Here is an 18,891-nt window from a genome sequence, read left to right on the forward strand (position 1 = left end):
GGACAATGACCCAACACACCTCCAGGCTGTGTAAGGGCTATTTGACCAAGGAGAGTGATCGAGTGCTGCATTAGATGACCTGGCCTCCAATCACCCGACCTCAACCCAATTGAGATGATTTGGGATGAGTTGGACCGCAGAGTGAAGGAAAAGCAGCCAACAAGTGCTCAGCATATGTGGGAACTCCTTCAAGACTGTTAGAAAAGCATTCCAGGTGAAGCTGGTTTAGAGAATGCCAATAATGTGCAAAGCTGTCATCAAGGAAAAGGGTGACTACTTTGAAGATCTCAAATATAAAATATATTTTGATTTGTTTAACACCTTTTTGGTTACTACATGATTCCATATGTGTTATTTCATAGTTCCAATGTCTTCACTATTATTCTACAATGTAGGAAATAGTTAAAATCAAGAAAAAATAAGAGTTAAGAACTAAATTTACTAAGAGTAAATGAAAGAGTAGGTGTGTCCAAACGTTTGACTGGTACTGTATCTTAAGATGAATGCATAAGTTGCTCTGGAAGGCCTCCCGAGTGGCGCAGTGGTCTAAGGCACTGCATCGCAGTTGCCAGCTGTGCCACTAGAGATTCTGGTTTGAGTCCAGTCTCTGTTGCAGCTGGCTGTGCCCGGGAGACCCATGGGGCAGCGCACAATTGGCCCAGCGTCGTCTGGGTTCGGGGAGGGTTTGGCTGGCAGGGATATCCTTGTCCCATCACGCTCTAGCGACCCCTGTGGCAGGCCAGGCGCATGTATGCTGACATGGTCGCCAGGTGTACGGTGTTTCCTCCGACACATTGGTATGGCTGGCTTCTGGGTTAAACGTGTAGTGTGGCTTGGTTGGGTTTCGGAGGACGCATGGCTCTCGACCTTCGCCTCTCCCGAGTCCGTACGGGAGTTACAGAGATGAGACAAGACTGTAACTACCAATTGGATACCATGAAAAAGGGGTAAAAACAATACATTGCTCTGGATGTAGGAGTGTCTGCTAAATGACTAAAATGTAAACATAATCTTTCATAATCTCTTCAATGGGGTTATCTGTACCAAAACGATGTAGCTACTGTGCTGCCTGCATCACCAGGTCAATAGTCTGTCAATAGTCTGTTGAGCAATATCAACACTTTTTGACAGGTCACTTCAAAATCTGTTCAATGATCAAAATGGATTTTATTAAAATTATAAACATTTATTTTCAATCTCTGTGAACTCTGACTGCGTGCTCGTCAATGCAACTGCCCCCTCCTAGCGGTCACATTGAATATAACCACACTCAACCAACCCACAGCTCTTGAGGACCAAGCGTCTCATAATCTTGAGCGCAATTTGGAGAAGTACTGTAGCTAGCTAGCTTTGACTGTGCAGAATTTTAGGTGAAAACTCTCACATGTTCTGTCCAGATACTGCAACCCTTTACCGGGAAAGTGAACAAATAAATATGTGTCTGGATGATTAATATTTTGAAGGTCCTTATATAAGTAGATATTCACAATTTAGTCCTATTTATTCTGGTAAAGCAGTCTTTGGAGAAGAACAAGGTGTTGTTTTCGGTGAGTAGCTAACGTTAGCTAGTATGCTATTGCACTGTCAACTACCACACAAGATGAATTTACAAAATACGAAGCTGTGTATATATATCTATGTCAGTCATTTGCCACTTATGTTGAATTGACCTAGCTAGCTAACTCTGGCTAGTTAGCCCTGGTGTTCCGATGCTGTCCCTGCCACCAGCAAGTTTGCTCTCCATAATAAATATAAAAAATACGTTCTGTAATAAGTTGATTTGCCAGCTGATATAGCTAGCTACTGTTAAGCATTTTCTATATTCACTGGTTAATTAATGGATATATTTAAGTAGTGTCACTGCCGGTTGAAGTCGGAGCCTGAAACAAACCAAAGAGTTGACAGTGGATTAGCTAGGTACAAGCTAAAGTTAGTTAACTAACCTAAATCGATAGCTAGCCACTTGAAGTTATGCTGAAACTTTCATCCCAAATCGTTTGTATTGTTTCTTGCTATCCAAGACTTGCAATTGAGCATTTCCTAAACATGCATTATACGTAGTTCATCAGCTAGCTAACTAGTTATTTTGGTTCGGTACACCGTGTTTATTCTGCTGTATTTGCAGCTAACGCGTTACTCTCATCCGAGTTATTTTTAGGCAAGCGCGAGGATAGACATGCAGGTTATTATTAGAAGGCCTCAAAATGGAAGAAAGTGTTGCGTTTTGTCGTGTCTGATGCACTCTGTACTTGTTGTCTGTGGCTTTTTAGATCTGACAATAGCGTACTTTGTCTTTGTCAATCATGAACATATTTTTGATTGTCATTTCATTCAAAAATAAAATAACAATAAACTTGATCTATCTTTAGCCATGGATATGGAACGACAGAAACGAAGAGAGGAAATCCAGAAAGCTATGGGCTTTATTCAGTAAGACATCTTAATATTTTAATTTTTCTATATAGTCGGTACACATACACACGAAGAACGTACGTGAGGTGGCACTGATTAATGTATCTCACATTTTCTCTACAGGTCCTCCTTGCCTTTCCCAGAGCCTGAGAATTATGCGGTACCTATGTGTTGCTTACAATGTTTATTCTCTTGCCTGACCCAAATTGGTCAAGCCACCTACCTGCCTGTCATCAATTGTATCTTTCCACAAATCTGCACTTTATCTCAGTTCTGAATGATCTTTTATCATCCTCATGATCTCTCTCCCCCCTGCCGCCTCCTATTCTTCAGGCTTTTTTGACCCAGTTGGTGTGTAACTTGCTGGACGAGGGAAACACAGTGTTTCGTGATGGGGAATGGAGGCAGGCAGCGCAGCATTACAGTGAGGGAGTCAACGTGGCCCGCTATGCTCAGGCAGAGGCACTGGTCATTCCCCCTGAGCTTCTGGAGAGCCTCTATGTCAACAGGGCAGCGGCACACTTTCAGTTTGTAAGACATACACACACTTAACAATATTGAAATGATTAACATATTCTCAAAAGTTGTTAAAGCAGTAATTATAAACTGGGTGGTTCAAGCCCTGAATGATGATTGGCTGAAAGCTGTGGTATATCAGACCATATACCACAGGTATGACAAAACATTTATTTTTACTGCTCTAATTACATTGGTAACCAGTTTATAATAGCAATAAGGCACCTCAGGGGTTTGTGGTATATGGCCAAGATACCACGACTAAGGGCTGTGTCCAGGCACTCCGCGTTGCGGATAAGAACAGCCCTTAGCCGTGGTATATTGGCCTTGTTGCTCAATTATATCAGGTCAAGCACTTTGTCTATACATAATGGATCCCACATTTAAGTCAGTTCTTACACCCAGTCCCCATCTTCTCTCTCCCTTTCCACCTCCCCTCTTTCTGTTTGGCTCTCTTTCTCTGTCACCCAGGGGGAGTTTGAGCGGGGCGTACAGGACTGCGATAGCGCGCTGTGCGTGTGTGAGGGCAGTCGCAGGGCGCTCTACAGGAAAGCTCTATGTCTGAGAGAGCTGGGCCGACTCAGGGAGGCCTATGAGTGTGGCACCGGATGCCTGCTCACTGCCCCACACGTAAGTCAAGGCCACATGGCACCCAAGGGCACTTGAATTGTAGTTCAATTAAAATGATGAATCCTTGTAGGATTCATATGGGATCACCAATTTATTTTACTACATCATTTTAGTTACTCACATTTCTTTAATGTGTCATGTCAGTTAGTCTTATTGTTTATGGAATGTACTCTCTGTGTCGTACAGGACAGGCAGGTGGGTGAACTGGCCCAGGACCTGGCTAATAAACTGGGCCTGAAGGTCCGTAAGGCCTACATCAGCTCTCAGGTGAGTTCAGTCACATCTGACTCTGTCAACAGTAGGAATGCGCCCCTCAAAGATCAAAATGCCTAGAACGATATCTGCCACGGTCAATATAAATGTTACTGTTGTCTTCACAGGTGGAGTCTTCAACGTCAGGGAGGGAGAGCAATAGAGAGAATTCTTCACCCACAGGAGAGGTGAGTGTCTGGTCGTCTTGGATTTTTTCCCCTTCTCATTCCCATTTTCTTATTAAGGGCAAATGGGATGAATGGTTGTTTTAATTGTCCCAGCGTCATTAGGGTTTGGCCGGTGTAGGCCGTCATTGTAAATAAGAATTTGTTCTTAACTGACTTGCCCAGTTAAATAAAGGTTAAAAAAATGTTTACAAAGCCTTGTCTCTTTTTATTTAGACGTCCGCCAACGGGCTAGAATCTTTGACTGACATTGCATCAGGTATGGCAGCTCAACATGAAAACGTAACATCATGTTTAACTTGAATGATTTATTTATTATTGTCATTATCGTTCTCTGAAATGCCCTTCTCTCTATGGTCCTATCTCTTAATTTCTAGTTTTTCTTCATCCCTCTCCTCCGTTTCAGCTGATCTGTCCAGTGCCCAGTGTATCCCTGCCCCTCTGGCCACGCCCATCCCTGTCAGCGACGAGCCCTCTAGCCCAGTGGCCACGCCCTGTGCTGACCTATCAGAGAGCCCCAGTACGGTCCTACCGCCCATGCCCTACTCCGTTCCTGTGTCGGAGCACATGGAGGAGTGCAGCGTGATCGCTGACGATCTGGACAGCCTGCTGGGGGACTGCATCTCCAAGAAAGTCAGCGAGGTGAGAGGGTCGCTACTAGAATCACTCCAAGGCAGGATGCTGGCTGTGCTGTGCCCTCCCTCTGTTGACGAGAGAGGATGTACAGACAACACTATATGAATATTTAAGAAAGTATTTCTGACTTGGCTGACCAAGGGTGCACATTTTTGTGGTTTAAAGGAGAAGTCTGCTTTTTTACAAACTAATCTCTATTTTTGATGTAAATGGCATGTTATAGAAGGGTCCAGATCTTTTTGAAATTTTTATTTCACTTTTTTGAGAAACTTACCCCAAACCAGCGATTCACTTCCTCGTTGTGCAGTACGTGGGCTCTGCAAAATCATGAACAAAAGCTCCAAAAACACCCAAATATGTGGTTTGTAAAACAGGAAAGCTCTCCGTATAGTGATGCAGGTCTTTAGATGTTGTACACATGAAATTGTGCCATTCTGTACGTTATTCGCAACTTTATATTCAATTTTGTGCGACTCAAGCTGTTTCTCCTATGCAGCTGTTCCATTCTCTGTGTAGCCTTCTGCTAGAGTGGATGGAGAGGTGTTGCTCGAGTTGCTACAAAATGAAATATAATGTTCGGAATGATACAATTTCATGTGTACGACATCTAAAGACCTGCATCACTATACTGAGAGCTTTCCTGTTTCTTAAACAACATAATTGGGTGTTTTTTGAGCTTTTGTTCATGTTTTTTCAGATCCCCCATACTGCACTACGAGGATGAGGAAGTGAATCGCTGGTTTGGGGTAAGTTTTTCAAAAACAAGTGAAATCGCAAAAAAAGTGCCTGGACTCATCTATAACATCCCATTTACATCCAAAATAGAGATTTGGTTGTAAAAAAGCAGACTTCTTTGTTAACTTTCACCACTGTACACAAGTACTTTACACGGAGCACAGAGTTATATATTTCTGGTCTAGAAGGAGATTTAGAATAAGATGGATAATGTAATGTCTCTGTCTCTCTCCCTCAGTCACAGAGCCCAGTCCAGGGTGCTATCCCCACCAACCTCCCCAACACAGCTGTGGGCCTGCACCCTCCATACTCCTCCAGCCTCCCCGCCCCCTCGCCCCAGCTACCCCCTGCCTTCTTCAGCTCCTCTGTCAGCCAGATGCCCTCCTTGGAGCCTTACCCCTCACTGGGCCAGAGGGAGCAGACCTCCACACAGGCGCTGGACGCCCTGGGGGCCTTCTCCCCGGGGACAGGGGACATGGAGGGCAAAGGAGGGGTTGGAATTGGAGGCCTGGACTCACTCTCTGAGTACACTTTGCCTGGTGAGTGGATGAGACATATGAACAAGGTGTATGGGTCAGGGTGTGTGTTTGTGGATGTCAATTCCATCAAAACAGTAAAGCCATTGTAGCAGGCTTTTTGGCCATTATCCAGTCTTTTACAACCATACAGTTTAAATGTGCGTCAGCTGTTTCTTAAACCTTCACCGGGACTGCCCAGCGACCCGAACAGTCCTCGGGGCATGCGTTAGTTGTTGTTGAATCTAGTCCGTGACAGCAGCACTGCTGTAAGGCCATATGGTGTCTGATATCTGTGTCCTTGTGTTGCTGTTCTCCAGGGGGAAGAATCTCTCACAGCTTCATCCCTGGGATCTGCAACCACAGCTCCACTCACACGGTACGACAGCAGCACAATGCCCGAACACCACGATGGATACTCTCAACTTCTTTCTCCTCTTTTATCATGACATGGATGTCTCTTCTTACTCTGCTTGTGTTCTGCAGACCCCAGATTACATTTATTCCGTTATTTCTTGCTGTTGAGTTACATGCAAGTTATTGGAACTAGGAGTAAGTTGTGTTTTTTGATAATAAAGACACTTTTAAATCTGTTGATGGATTGGCTTGTCTTCCGTCCTCAGAACGTCCCAGCAGGCACCAACCTCTCCCTGCTCTCCCGGAACCCACTGGCTGCCACCCACGAGTTCAGACAGGCCTGCCATGCCTGTTACAGCCGCATAGGTACACACTGCTACCGTCACCTTTCTGTTCCCACTCCAGAATATGTTACGTTAATGATTTCTTTCTTTTTTACTGAGCAGTATTAAGTCAATATTGTCTGTTACATCAATGCTTACATAATTGACCCTTGTGGGATAAATCAAGTATATTGAATTGAGTGCTGCAGTTGAATGATAAATCCCCCTAATCTTCTCTCTGCAGGTCCACGGGTGATTGACTACCAGTACCAGCCAGAGGCGGCTCACCGCTGTAAGAGGGACGTGCTACTGTGTCGCTTCAAAAACACAGACGACCCCACATGGAAGAGAGTCAGGCCTCGCCCCGCTAGAAACAACTTCCTGGGGGCCTTTGTGCTCTGCAAAGGTACGTGTGTGTGTACGTACGTGTGTTCACTCACTCAAATAAGCACTGATGGTTGAACGTCATCTCTCACAGCAGAATTCTGGCAGTAGTTTTTTTTAATGCCTGCTGCCCATCAGTGATAGTAAAGATCATCTACTCTCTACTTTCCTCCTTCGTCTCCCTGAAGAAGTCCAGGAGCGCCAGGAGTGCCAGTACGGGGAGAACTGCACGTTTGCCTACTGCCAGGAGGAAATAGACGTGTGGACCCAGGAGAGGAAGGGGGCTCTGAGCAGGGAGCTGCTGTTTGACCCGCTGGGAAGCACCGAGAGACGGGCACTCAGCGTCACACGCCTGCTGCAGCTACACATGGGCATGTTCATGTTCCTCTGTGAGGTAGGGTGTGATACACACAGACTTCCACAAGGAGAACTTTGAAGGATTCAGTATGTACAGAACATTCACACACTCTTTCCTCCTCTGCAGGAATGTTTTGACAGTAAGCCTCGCATTATCAGCAAACGCAGCAAAGAGAACTTGGCTGTCTGCTCAAACCTCACCGCCCGACATCCCTTCGACGATAACAAGTGTGTCTTCTAGAACTTTCTGTCCTTGAGTGTGTATCAGATCCAGACAAGCAGTTTGTCTTAGCATAATCCAATTTCCCTCAGACAATATTACAGTCAGCTACTTCCACCCTGGCCCCTTCTATGCTCTTCTCGCCCTCTCCTCTCTCTTTCTCCATCTCATTTCTCTCTCTTCCACGTCTCCTCAGGTGCCTAGTGCATGTGGTGCGTTCGGCCAACGTGCGCTACAGTAAGGTGCGCCCGCTGCACCCCCTCTGCCAGTTTGACGTGTGTCGCCACGAGGTGCGTTACGGCTGCCAGCGCGAGGACAGCTGCTCCTTTGCCCACTCCGTCATAGAACTCAAGTGCTGGGTACTGCAGCAGGACACAGGTACACGAAGTACACATGTTTATATACACACAAAAGATTGCAGCAAAATAACCAAAGTTCATTCTATCATCTGTTACTTTGTCTCTCAGGTATCACCCACGAGGAGATGGTACAGGAGTCCAAGAGGCACTGGTACAGGCTAGAGCAAAATGCTCAGAGACAGAAGGTGAGCGTGAGATGGGCACCATGCCCTAATACAATACATAATTTTAGTTATTTTAAGGGCCTGATTTACAAAATGTCCCTCTCTCTTTCAGCCTATGCATGTCCCACACCAGAGCTGTGGTGGTGGTGGTGGGGTGGGGGGAATAGGAGGGGGAGATAATCTCGGGGGTGGAGGGGTTGGCTCCGGAGGGAGAGGCAGAGGGCTGAACCTGAAGATGAAGTTTGTCTGTGGCCAGTGTTGGAGGGACGGACAGGTCAACGAACCAGACAAGGCCCTCAAGTACTGCACTGCTAAAGCAAGGCACAGGTGAGAGACTAGGGCGGCCTGGGACCATATCAAACTGACATCTGCACTTCTCTTGTCAATATAAGGCTGCAGGGGCCTGAACTGATATTTATTGGATTAAAGGAATGTTAATGAAATAGGCCCATTAAAGGATTAACTCTATAGAAATACAAAATACCTCGCTCTGAATAGTCAATTTCACTAATTTGATAGGGGAAAAATAACTCTAATTTTCTTTTGCCCATCTCTCCTCTCTCTCTTTCCCCCTCTCTCCAGCTGGACTAAGGAGCGTCGGGTATTGCTTGTGAAATCCTTTGAGAAGAAGAAGTGGGTCGTTGTGCGGCCGCTTCCCTTCTCCCGTACATACCCACAGCAGTATGATGTAAGTCTCTCCCCCTCCTTCACTCCCCCCTCATACACAGCCACATAAGTATTACCTGAGTCACCCCTCCTTTTCTCCATCCCTCCCTTCTCTCTGGGTCTGTTTTTAATCTCCAATCAGTCAGATCCAGGAGACCTCTCACATGCTGAGTACAGCTGACGGTCTACAGCCCCCCTTATCCCCTCTCCCATTTACCTCTAGTGTTTCAGCAACCCTCTCATCCCCTATAACATTGCCTGCATATAGTGTTTACCTAATAAGCATTTTGACCTTTTTTCCTCAATAGGTTAGCTATTTCTTGCTAATACTTGTTAAGGAAAAAGGTTTCGGTTTCAAATAAAAACACAATAAAATCACAGGAAAGCAGGGGTTGGAACCGGTTCAGGGAACAAAACTGAAAACCAGGTTATTTTCTTTTTGAGGAACAGAAACAGATCCGGGAATGAAAGTGATCTGTAGTGTTCCGGAACAGAACCGTTATTTTTCTAATCTTGAAACGACTTGTGTTATTTTTTGCTTGTTCTAAAAATGTCTAGTATGTACAGTGCATTCGGGAAGTATTCAGACCCCTTTTCCACATTTTATGTTACAGCCTTATTCTAAAATAACCCACAATGACAAAACAAAAACAGTTTTTTTGAAATTTGTGCAAATGTATTACACTTTTTTATTTTTACTATCACATTTACTCAGTTCTTTGTTGAAGCACCTTTGGCAGCGATTACAGCCTCGAGTCTTCTTGGGTATGACACTACAAGCTTGGCACACCTGTATTTGGGGAGTTTCTCCCATTCTTCTCTACAGATCCTCTTGAGCTCTGTCAGGTTGGATCGGGAGCGTCACTGCACAGCTATTTTCAGGTCTCTCCAGAGATGTTCAATCGGGTTCAAGTCCGTGCTCTGGCTGGGACACTCAAGGACATTGACAGACTTGTCCCGAAGCATCTCCTGTGTTGTCTTGGCTGTGTGCTTAAGGTTGTTCTCCTGTTGGAAGGTGAACGTTCACCTCAGTCTGAGAACCTGCTCCAGAGTGCTCAGGACTTCATCAAGGATCTCTCTGTACTTTGCTCTGTTCATCTTTCCCTCGATCCTGACTAGTCTCCCAGTCCCTGCTGCTGAAAAACATCCCCGCAGCATGATGCTGCCACCCATGCTTCACCGTAGGGATGGTGGCAGGTTTCCTCTAGACATGACACTTGGCATTCAGGCCAAAGAGATCAATCTTGGTTTCATCAGACTAGACAATCTTGTATCTCATGGTCTTTAGGTGCCTTTTGGCAAACTCCAAGCGGGCTTTCATGTGCCTTTTACTGAGAAGTGGCTTCCGTCTGGGCACTCTACCTGACCAAGGCCCTTCTCCCCCGATTGCTCAGTTTGGCCGGGCAGCCAGCTCTAGGAAGAGTCTTGGTGGTTCCAAACTTCTTCCATTTAAGAATGATGGAGGCCACTGTGTTCTTGGGGACCTTCAGTGCTGCAGAAATGTTTTGGTACCCTTCCCCAGATCTGTGACTCGACAAAATCCTATCTCGGAGCTATACGGACAATTCCTTCGACCTCCTGGCTTGGTTTTTACTCTGACATGCACTGTCAACTGTGGGACCTTATATAAACAGGTGTGTGCCTTTCCAAATCATGTCCAATCAATTGAATTTACCACCAGTGGACTCCAATCAAGTTGTAGAAACATCTCCAAGGATGATCAATGGAAACAGGATGCACTTGAACTCAATTTCTTAATACTTATGTAAATAAGCTATTTCTGTTTTTATTTTTAATAAATTTGCTGTAGTTGTAAAGCATTGTGTGTAGTTAAAATAAAAAAATAAAATGTGGAAAAGTCAAGAGGTCTGAATACTTTCCGAATGCACTGTAATTCTGTAATTTAGTTATGATGCTAGTAATAGCCTAAACACATTCAAATTCACGTCATGATATTCAGTGCCTTTTAGCCCCTCTTGTTCTCTCCGCACCTGTGAAATTTGTTGCATCTTGCGCCTGCACTTATCTGACCAATCAAACATAGCAAGCTGCTCTTCCTGCGCTAATTGGTGGAGTAAATTAATGTACTAAATGTAAAAACTATGTTGATTTCACATGTTAAAACATTTTACGAAAAGGAACTATATGAACCGTTATTTAAGGCAGCGCCAGTAGTAAGGAGGCGGCAGCGGCGGTAGTAAGGAGGCGGCAGCGGCGGTAGTAAGGAGGCGGCAGCGGCGGTAGTAAGGAGGCGGCAGCGGCGGTAGTAAGGAGGCGGCAGCGGCGGTAGTAAGGAGGCGGCAGGGGCGGTAGTAAGGAGGCGGCAGCGGCGGTAGTAAGGAGGCGGCAGTAAGGAGGCGGCGGTAGTGGTGCGTTGGCGGCGGTAGTGCGTTGGCGGCGGTAGTAGTGCGGCGGTAGTGGTGCGGCGGTAGTAGTGCGTTGGTGGCGGTAGTAGTGCGGCGGTAGCGGTGCGTTGGCGGCGGTAGTAGTGCGGCGGTAGCGGTGCGTTGGCGGCGGTAGTAGTGCGGCGGTAGCGGTGCGTTGGCGGCGGTAGTAGTGCGGCGGTAGCAGTAGTATGGTAGTAATAAAGCAGTGTCTCCCTAGATGTGTGTCCATGTGATGAAGCAGAAGAAGTGCCACTACATCGGAAATTGTTCCTTCGCCCACAGTCTGGAGGAGAGGGACGTCTGGACGTACATGAAGGACAACAGCTGTAAGATTTTCTGTTGCTTTTCCTCTCATTATGTTCCTCTCTTTTTGTGTGCCAAACAAATAATGTATTTACAGTGTATCTGTTGGAAATGCTAACCCCCGTCCTGTCCACAGTGAGGGACATGCAGCAGATGTATGACATGTGGCTCACGATGACCAATCAGAACAGACGCACTGACAGAAGCCCCATGACCCCGCCTCCGGAGGAGAAACAGGTTTCGATGACGACCGATTACACAGAGTCATTGGTGAGAGGCTTTCAAGTCATGAGTTTCATTAAAGACAAGTGTCTTTTTGTGTTGTTTGATATGGAAAGACCATTTGATTTGTCTCTGTGTCAGTCTGGGCAGCGGTTGTCGGAAGGAGGAGATATGTGAGTGTTGTTGTGCTGAGGAGGAGCTGGCCCTGGAGACGTGGAAAGGAGACCCCGCTCCCACTACACCAGAGACCAGCTACAGTACCTACCGCCTGTGACATCAGTCTGAATGCAAACACACATACACACAACACACCTTACAGTACAACAAATTGCTGTTGCAACAGGCACCAACTCGTGTGACGCACACACACAGAAAGTCGTATATAAGAACATTCACGCCCATAATCTGAATGGTTTGGCAGTTAATTTCAATCTGAACCTCAGTGTATCTCTAACACGCTGCAGATGTCAATGTACTTTATATGTGTCCATTATATTACCATTGAAGGCAAATTTTGAATTGTCAGCAAAGAGAAAAGGCCCCAAAGTCGCCCCTTCTAACGAATACGGAGTGGCTGTGTGGCCGATACTTCTTCCTGGTGACTAAACAACTGAACAAATTAGCCTGCATAATATATATTTAATATTTTTATTTTTTTGAGGTTTGTTCAAATCGCCATAGTTTTTATTTTATTTCAGCTGTTCATAAATATGAGGCAGAGACGTAGCAAATGTGCAGAACGTGATTCGGTTGTTTAGCTCTGGGAATGAGGCGCCCAGGGGGGGCAGTACATGGGCAGAACGGGGTGGTTGGATTCGGCCTTGCAGCCTCAACCTTAAAAATAAGCCCCTTATCTATGTAGCTAGGGGCAAACGTCTACAACCAAATCCTACCCTCCTTCCCTTGTGGGAACGTAGAAAGAGGGAGAGAGAAATCGGACAGAAATGGTTAGTACGCCATTTTGATTGTCCATGGGAGTTGGTGCTTCACTCTATTCGTCTGCCATATTGGTAGAGTACTATGAATGTAAAGCCAGTCGTTTTGAGGAAGTCATAAAAATAATTATGGTTGTGGAATGTATTCGGAATACCCAAGACAAATCTTATATAACATTTAAAATGACCCCCTATCCCCCCTTTTTATTAATAGAAATGGCACAGTAGTCTTGGTTATATACTGTAAGCAAGCTAGGCAGCCGTACCTGTGGCCAGCAACGACACGTATACACATTCACATACACGCTGTATACACTGAGTAGGCTCAGAATGGAACAGTTTCATAATATTGCTTTGGAGGGCTATAGGGAGTGACTGCAGACTCTTCACTCGGACCCACTCAAACAACATACTGTACCGTATGCTTAAAACCTGGAGTTTTCATGGACTACATGAACAAGTCTGCGTCCTCCTAGTTATAGCCACTCTATAACAAGACTCCAGATGTTATCCGGGTGTGACGTGGCTTCATCTGGCATGTCTACCACCAGTTCAACTAGGATCAAGTGAGGTTACCTTTGCCCTGTTAGCCCTCCAATGTAAACCTATGCTGATTTAGCCAGGGAGAAAAGATAAGCTCCAAATCACAAAGACTGAGTACAGGAACAATACATGGGGTTAAGATGCATATGACAGAACATTAGCGATTCCAATAAGGGATTCCACAAGAAAGGGGAGGGATCGTAGGATAGTACAGCAGGATGGAGCTTGAATGGATCCTGGAGTATGGTGGCTTGGTCACAGGGGTGGTCAGGTGGGCGGGTTAGGGGATGGAAACTGGAGAGGTAGCTGGATCCTGGGCTGGGTGGGCACTGGACAGGTAGCTGGATCCTGGGCTGGGTGGGCACTGGACAGGTAGCTGGATCCTGGGCTGGGTGGGCACTGGACAGGTAGCTGGATCCTGGGGTGGGTGGGCACTGAACAGGTAGCTGGATCCTGGGGTGGGTGGGCACTAGACAGGTAGTTGGATCCTGGGGTGGGTGGGCACTGAACAGGTAGCTGGATCCTGGGGTGGGTGGGCACTAGACAGGTAGTTGGATCCTGGGGTGGGTGGGCACTGGACAGGTAGCTGGATCCTGGGGTGGGTGGGCACTGAACAGGTAGCTGGATCCTGGGGTGGGTGGGCACTGGACAGGTAGCTGGATCCTGGGGTGGGTGGGCACTGGACAGGTAGCTGGATCCTGGGGTGGGTGGGCACTGAACAGGTAGTTGGATCCTGGGGTGGGTGGCTGACAGGCTTGGGTATTGTGAGAGAGGGAGGGCGTTATGGAAGCAATGATGAATACATAAAAAGTTAATTTAAAAGTAAAATGACTACCCATAATGTAGGCTAAAGAAGACTGACTATCCATAATGTAGGCTGACTACCCATAATGTTGGCTAGTGAGACTGATGTGTGTGTGTGTATATACACACACACACACTAACATTAATTCACAAAATATATCTAGGCAGGGACAGGTTTTTCCCATATGGCCAGCATCTCGTTCCCTTATACCCGCACCAGACATGATGTAATGGAGGTATGTCTCTATTCATATACATTATATATACATCTTTACAGATATTGGTATACATACTACTAAAGATAATTGATAACTTAGCAGTTAAGCTTAATTAAATATAACCTAAAACTTGTATTGATTACATAGAACCTCTTGTTATTGAGCTATGCTATATGACATGTATCGCTGAACTAGATGACTAGTGATTTTATTGCTTCTGTGAGGGTCATTCCAGAGATGTCTGTAGGAGCAAGGTTGACCGATTCTCATAACAGGATTTGAATTGAATGGTTTCAGCTAAGCCAAAAAGAAAGGGGATTGGTTGGGTTAAATGTCAACATGAGGGACATGATCATCTCAGAACCCAGACAACGTATGGTGTGTACTTGCCATCTGATGAGAAATTTGATCATGTGGAAGTAATGGGTCTGGTAGGGAAAGTGTTACTCAATTGGAAACAGTTTTTGATCTGATCAGTTTTTTCTCTTGGTCAGTAAACAATAGGATGCCAAGGTACTCCCTTCTATAAACATCAGTGATTTAACAGATTCACCTTGATAGTAGAGTAGGTCAATAAACTGTCCAATCAGTTTTAGAGGAGTAACAAGGTGGGAGAGGCTTCTTCTGGAATGACCCAGGTATTTGCTTAACTGAGGGAACGTATTACTACTGCTACTACTACTATTATGATGATGATGAATTATGATGACGATAATGATTGCCATTATGACTTTCTATTCTCCTATATGCTATTGATATACGTATATATGTTAATTGCTATGTATAACTCTCTTTATAAATGTATCCATGTATGAATATAATACTTTACTGTAAACAGACGTATGTGTATGTTAAACAGGACTGTCCAGCAGGCAGGCCAGACAGGGAAGAGTTCATAGTTTACCTTGCTCAAACTGGTACGAAGAACAACTCGGTTCAGTTTTAACATACTTGCTGACTGTGACCTCACTCTCCGTTAGCTGGTTACGTAACAGGAACACAAGCTAACATAGCATAAGTGTCCATAGTTCACAGGGCACCCTAGATGACAGCAGACAGGTTACTGGACCAGGTTGTTGCTGAACATCTGATTTGATATAGTCTTGGTTGCTTGAGGTTAGTGGATTGTAGGGGAGTTGAGCTTGTATGGAAGATAAGTTTGGTCAGTCAGTCCAATGGAATGTGCTAGTGACACTTTGAATTTCCGATAGCCATGTAAATCGCTAATGACTGTTTTCCTGACTGCTATCGAGTGAGATTATATCAATAATACTTTATCATTTATTTAGTCATTAACCCTGCTGGAACAACTCCAAGCATACATTGACGTCTGTATACATCAGTATAGCACCTTATTCAATATATACCTATATAAAAGTATACATACCCCTATCATATAATCCTACTTTCTATGATACATATAACTATAATTATACTTAGACACCTGTATAATTAATTTAGATAAGCGGTTCTGGTTTTCCCTGGTTGTTTGAAAAGGTCATAGTCTGATTTCATTGGTTACGTGCACAGTGCACACCGTACTACATAAGTCCTTGTATCTGCTCTGTTGCTAGGTTTGAGGGGCCTCCTTTGTCATCATCACAGTGTGCTGTTACCAAACAAAGGGGTCAGAGACAGGCCGGCATTTTAGAAGTGTTCAATCAACAGCCGTTGTTGTTTTAACTGACTCATGGTTGTAAACAAACAGTTATATCAGAAGGTTCAATAATAATCTCAGGCCTTGTGCTTAGAGGGGACTGGAGGAACTGAAAAGTGGTCAGACCAGACTATCCAAACCCACCAGAGAGAACTGCATTCGATCATGAGATTGACTGATTCGTCTTGGTTTAAGAAGAGGCTTTGACCCCAAAAAGCGTATAGTCAGATGTTTATTTCTCCTGTTGTCTTTCCAAGTAGAAGGTTGAAGACATTCTTGTAAACCTTGGTTCACTCCATGTTCATTATTGCCACACACAGGCATTCCCTGTATTAACAAAAAGAGAAATACACTTAGGTGAATTGACACTCACCCAGCCACACCCACCCATAGCCACAATGAGCTGATATTAATTTACATTAGCTTTCAGAGTTATTATTGGATTATTTTCAACTATTTGGAATAGGAACCAGAGTTTTAAGTGAAAAACAAGGCCTCTATTTGTGTTAACTCTGTTTTGTCTTTCTCATTTTTTCCCTCCCTGGTTGGAAGTGAATTACGATGACAAATGGACCAAATCTCTTGAAGGTGTTTAACAATAAACAGAGTGTTTTAGAGATGGTGTGACTTTGTTTTTCTTATTCTCTCCATATATTCAGTATAGCGAAAGTATGAATGGATTATTGATAAATGTTTATCTGAAATCTGTCTTAACTTATCTGTTGTATTTGTTTCTATACTCGCAAAGTTTGAGGGAGATTTATTGGACTCAATAGGCTGCCAGTAATTCTGAGATTCAAGTTACTGGTGAGCAATGTCTCTATGCTGAAAACCAAAAAACCCTGATGTACTGAATCCACAATGATCCTAGGATTCTGATCCAGACTCAGATCCCAGCCTAGAAGAATGAACTTGCAGGGTCTTCCATCGTTATAGGACAGTCCTACTATAACCTGGCTGAGGTTGACTGAAGTGATCAGTGTTTTGCACGTGCCCAAGATAGGGCATGTTGCCAGGACACTTCACGTGTGTATGAAACAGGATGAGGGCGGCAGGTAACCTAGTGGTTAGTGTTGGGCCAGTAACTGAAAGGTCACCGGTTCTAATACATTTGTCTGTGCCCTTGAGCAAGGCATTTAATCCCCAAAAAAATCCAGGGGCGCCGTACTACTATGGCAGGCTGACCCTGTAAATTTCTGTTTTATTTATTTATTTCACCTTTATTTAACCAGGTAGGCTAGTTGAGAACAAGTTCTCATTTGCAACTGCGACCTGGCCAAGATAAAGCAAAGCAGTTTGACACATACAACAACACAAAGTTACACATGGAATAAACAAACATTCAATAATACAGTAGGAAAATCTATATACAGCATGTGCAAATGAGGTAGGATAAGAGAGGTAAGGCAATAAATAGGCCATGGTGGCAAAGTAATTACAAAATAGCAATTAAAACACTGGAATGGTAGGATGTGCAGAGGATGAATGTGCAGGTTGAGATACTGGGGTGCAAAGGAGTAAGATAAATAAATACATATGGGGATGAGGTAGATTGCTGGGCTATTTACAGTTGAGCTATGTGCAGTGATCTGTGAGCTGCTCAGACAGCTGGTGCTTAAAGCTAGTGAGGGAGGTAAGAGTCTCCAGCTTCAGAGATTTTTGCAGTTCGTTCCAGTCATTGGCAGCAGAGAACTGGAAGGAGAGGGGGCCAAAGGAAGAATTGGCTTTGGGGGTGACCAGTGAGATATACCTGCTGGAGCGCGTGCTACGGGTGGGTGCTGCTATGGTGACCAGTGAGTTGAGATAAGGCGGGGCTTTACCTAGCAGAGACTTGTAGATGACCTGTAGCCAGTGGGTTTGGCGACGAGTATGAAGCGAGAGCCAGCCAACGAGAGCATACAGGTCGCAGTGGTGGGTAGTATATGGGGCTTTGGTGACAAAACAGATGGCACTGTGATAGACTGCATCCAATTTGTTGAGTAGAGTGTTGGAGGCTATTTTGTAAATGACCGCTAAAGTCGAGGATCGGTAGGATGGTCAGTTTTACGAGGGTATGTTTGGCAGCATGAGTGAAGGATGCTTTGTTGCTTAATAGGAAGCCGATTCTAGATTTAATTTTGGATTGGAGATGCTTAATGTGAGTCTGGAAGGAGAGTTTACAGTCTAACCAGACACCTAGGTATTTGTAGTTGTCCATATATTCTAAGTCAGAACCGTCCAGAGTAGTGATGCTGGATGGGCGGGCAGGTGCGGGCAGCGATCGGTTGAAGAGCATGCATTTCGTTTTACTTGCATTTAAGAGCAGTTGGAGGCCACGGAAGGAGAGTTGTATGGCATTGAAGCTCATCTGGAGGTTAGTTAACACAGTGTCCAACGAAGGGCCAGAGGTATACAGAATGGTGTCGTCTGCGTAGAGGTGGATCAAAGAATCACCAGCAGCGAGAGCGACATCATTGATGTATACAGAAAAGAGAGTCGGCACGAGAATTGAACCCTCTGGCACCCCCATAGAGACTGCCAGAGGTCCGTACAACAGGCCCTCCGATTTGACATACTGAACTCTATCGGAGAAGTATTTGGTGAACCAAGCGAGGCAATCATTTGAGAAACCAAGGCTGTTGAGTCTGTCGATAAGAATGTGGTGATTGACAGAGCCGAAAGCCTTAGCCAGGTCGATGAATACGGCTGCACAGTAATGTATCTTATCGATGGCGGTTATGATATCGTTTAAGACCTTGAGCGTGGCTGAGGTGCACCCATGACCAATTCTGAAACCAGATTGCATAGCGGAGAAGGTACGGTGAGATTCGAAATGGTTGGTAATCTGTTTGTTAACTTGGCTTTCAAAGACCTTAAAGGCAGGGTAGAATAGATATTGGTCTGTAGCAGTTTGGGTCTAGAGTTTCTCCCCCTTTGAAGAGGGGGATGACCGCGGCAGCTTTCCAATCTATGGGAATCTCAGTCGATACGAGAGGTTGAACAGGCTAGTAATAGGGGTTGCAACAATATCAGTTGATAATTTTAGAAAGAGAGGGTCCAGATTGTCTATCCCGGCTGATTTAACACATTTCACTGCACCTATCTGGTATATGTAACAATATAAATAAAATG

The 18,891-nt window shown here is 44.9% G+C and overlaps 1 protein-coding gene across 2 annotated transcripts; it reads left to right on the top strand.

The window, feature by feature from the left end:
- The first annotated feature begins 1,282 nt into the window (after nt 1–1,282).
- Nucleotides 1,283–16,397, top strand: zc3h7bb (zinc finger CCCH-type containing 7Bb). Of its 2 annotated transcripts, none has more exons than XM_071394021.1 (22): nt 1,283–1,370; nt 2,370–2,430; nt 2,536–2,572; nt 2,746–2,943; nt 3,400–3,558; nt 3,745–3,825; nt 3,939–3,998; nt 4,212–4,254; nt 4,402–4,637; nt 5,605–5,905; nt 6,202–6,260; nt 6,505–6,604; nt 6,806–6,967; nt 7,134–7,339; nt 7,430–7,530; nt 7,719–7,900; nt 7,990–8,066; nt 8,158–8,372; nt 8,628–8,733; nt 11,316–11,424; nt 11,538–11,671; nt 11,765–16,397. In XM_071394021.1, exons 2-22 carry the CDS (start codon nt 2,372–2,374, stop codon nt 11,798–11,800), a joined length of 2,661 nt encoding a protein of 886 aa, XP_071250122.1. In that variant the 5' UTR covers nt 1,283–1,370; nt 2,370–2,371; the 3' UTR covers nt 11,801–16,397. The 2 variants fall into 2 exon arrangements, with proteins under 2 accessions (XP_071250122.1, XP_071250121.1); XM_071394020.1 differs by having other exon boundaries at nt 1,289–1,547.
- The last annotated feature ends 2,494 nt before the right edge of the window (nt 16,398–18,891 follow it).

This window comes from Salvelinus alpinus, chromosome 3 (assembly GCF_045679555.1).
Source record: "Salvelinus alpinus chromosome 3, SLU_Salpinus.1, whole genome shotgun sequence".
NCBI classification, from domain to species: Eukaryota; Metazoa; Chordata; class Actinopteri; order Salmoniformes; family Salmonidae; genus Salvelinus; species Salvelinus alpinus.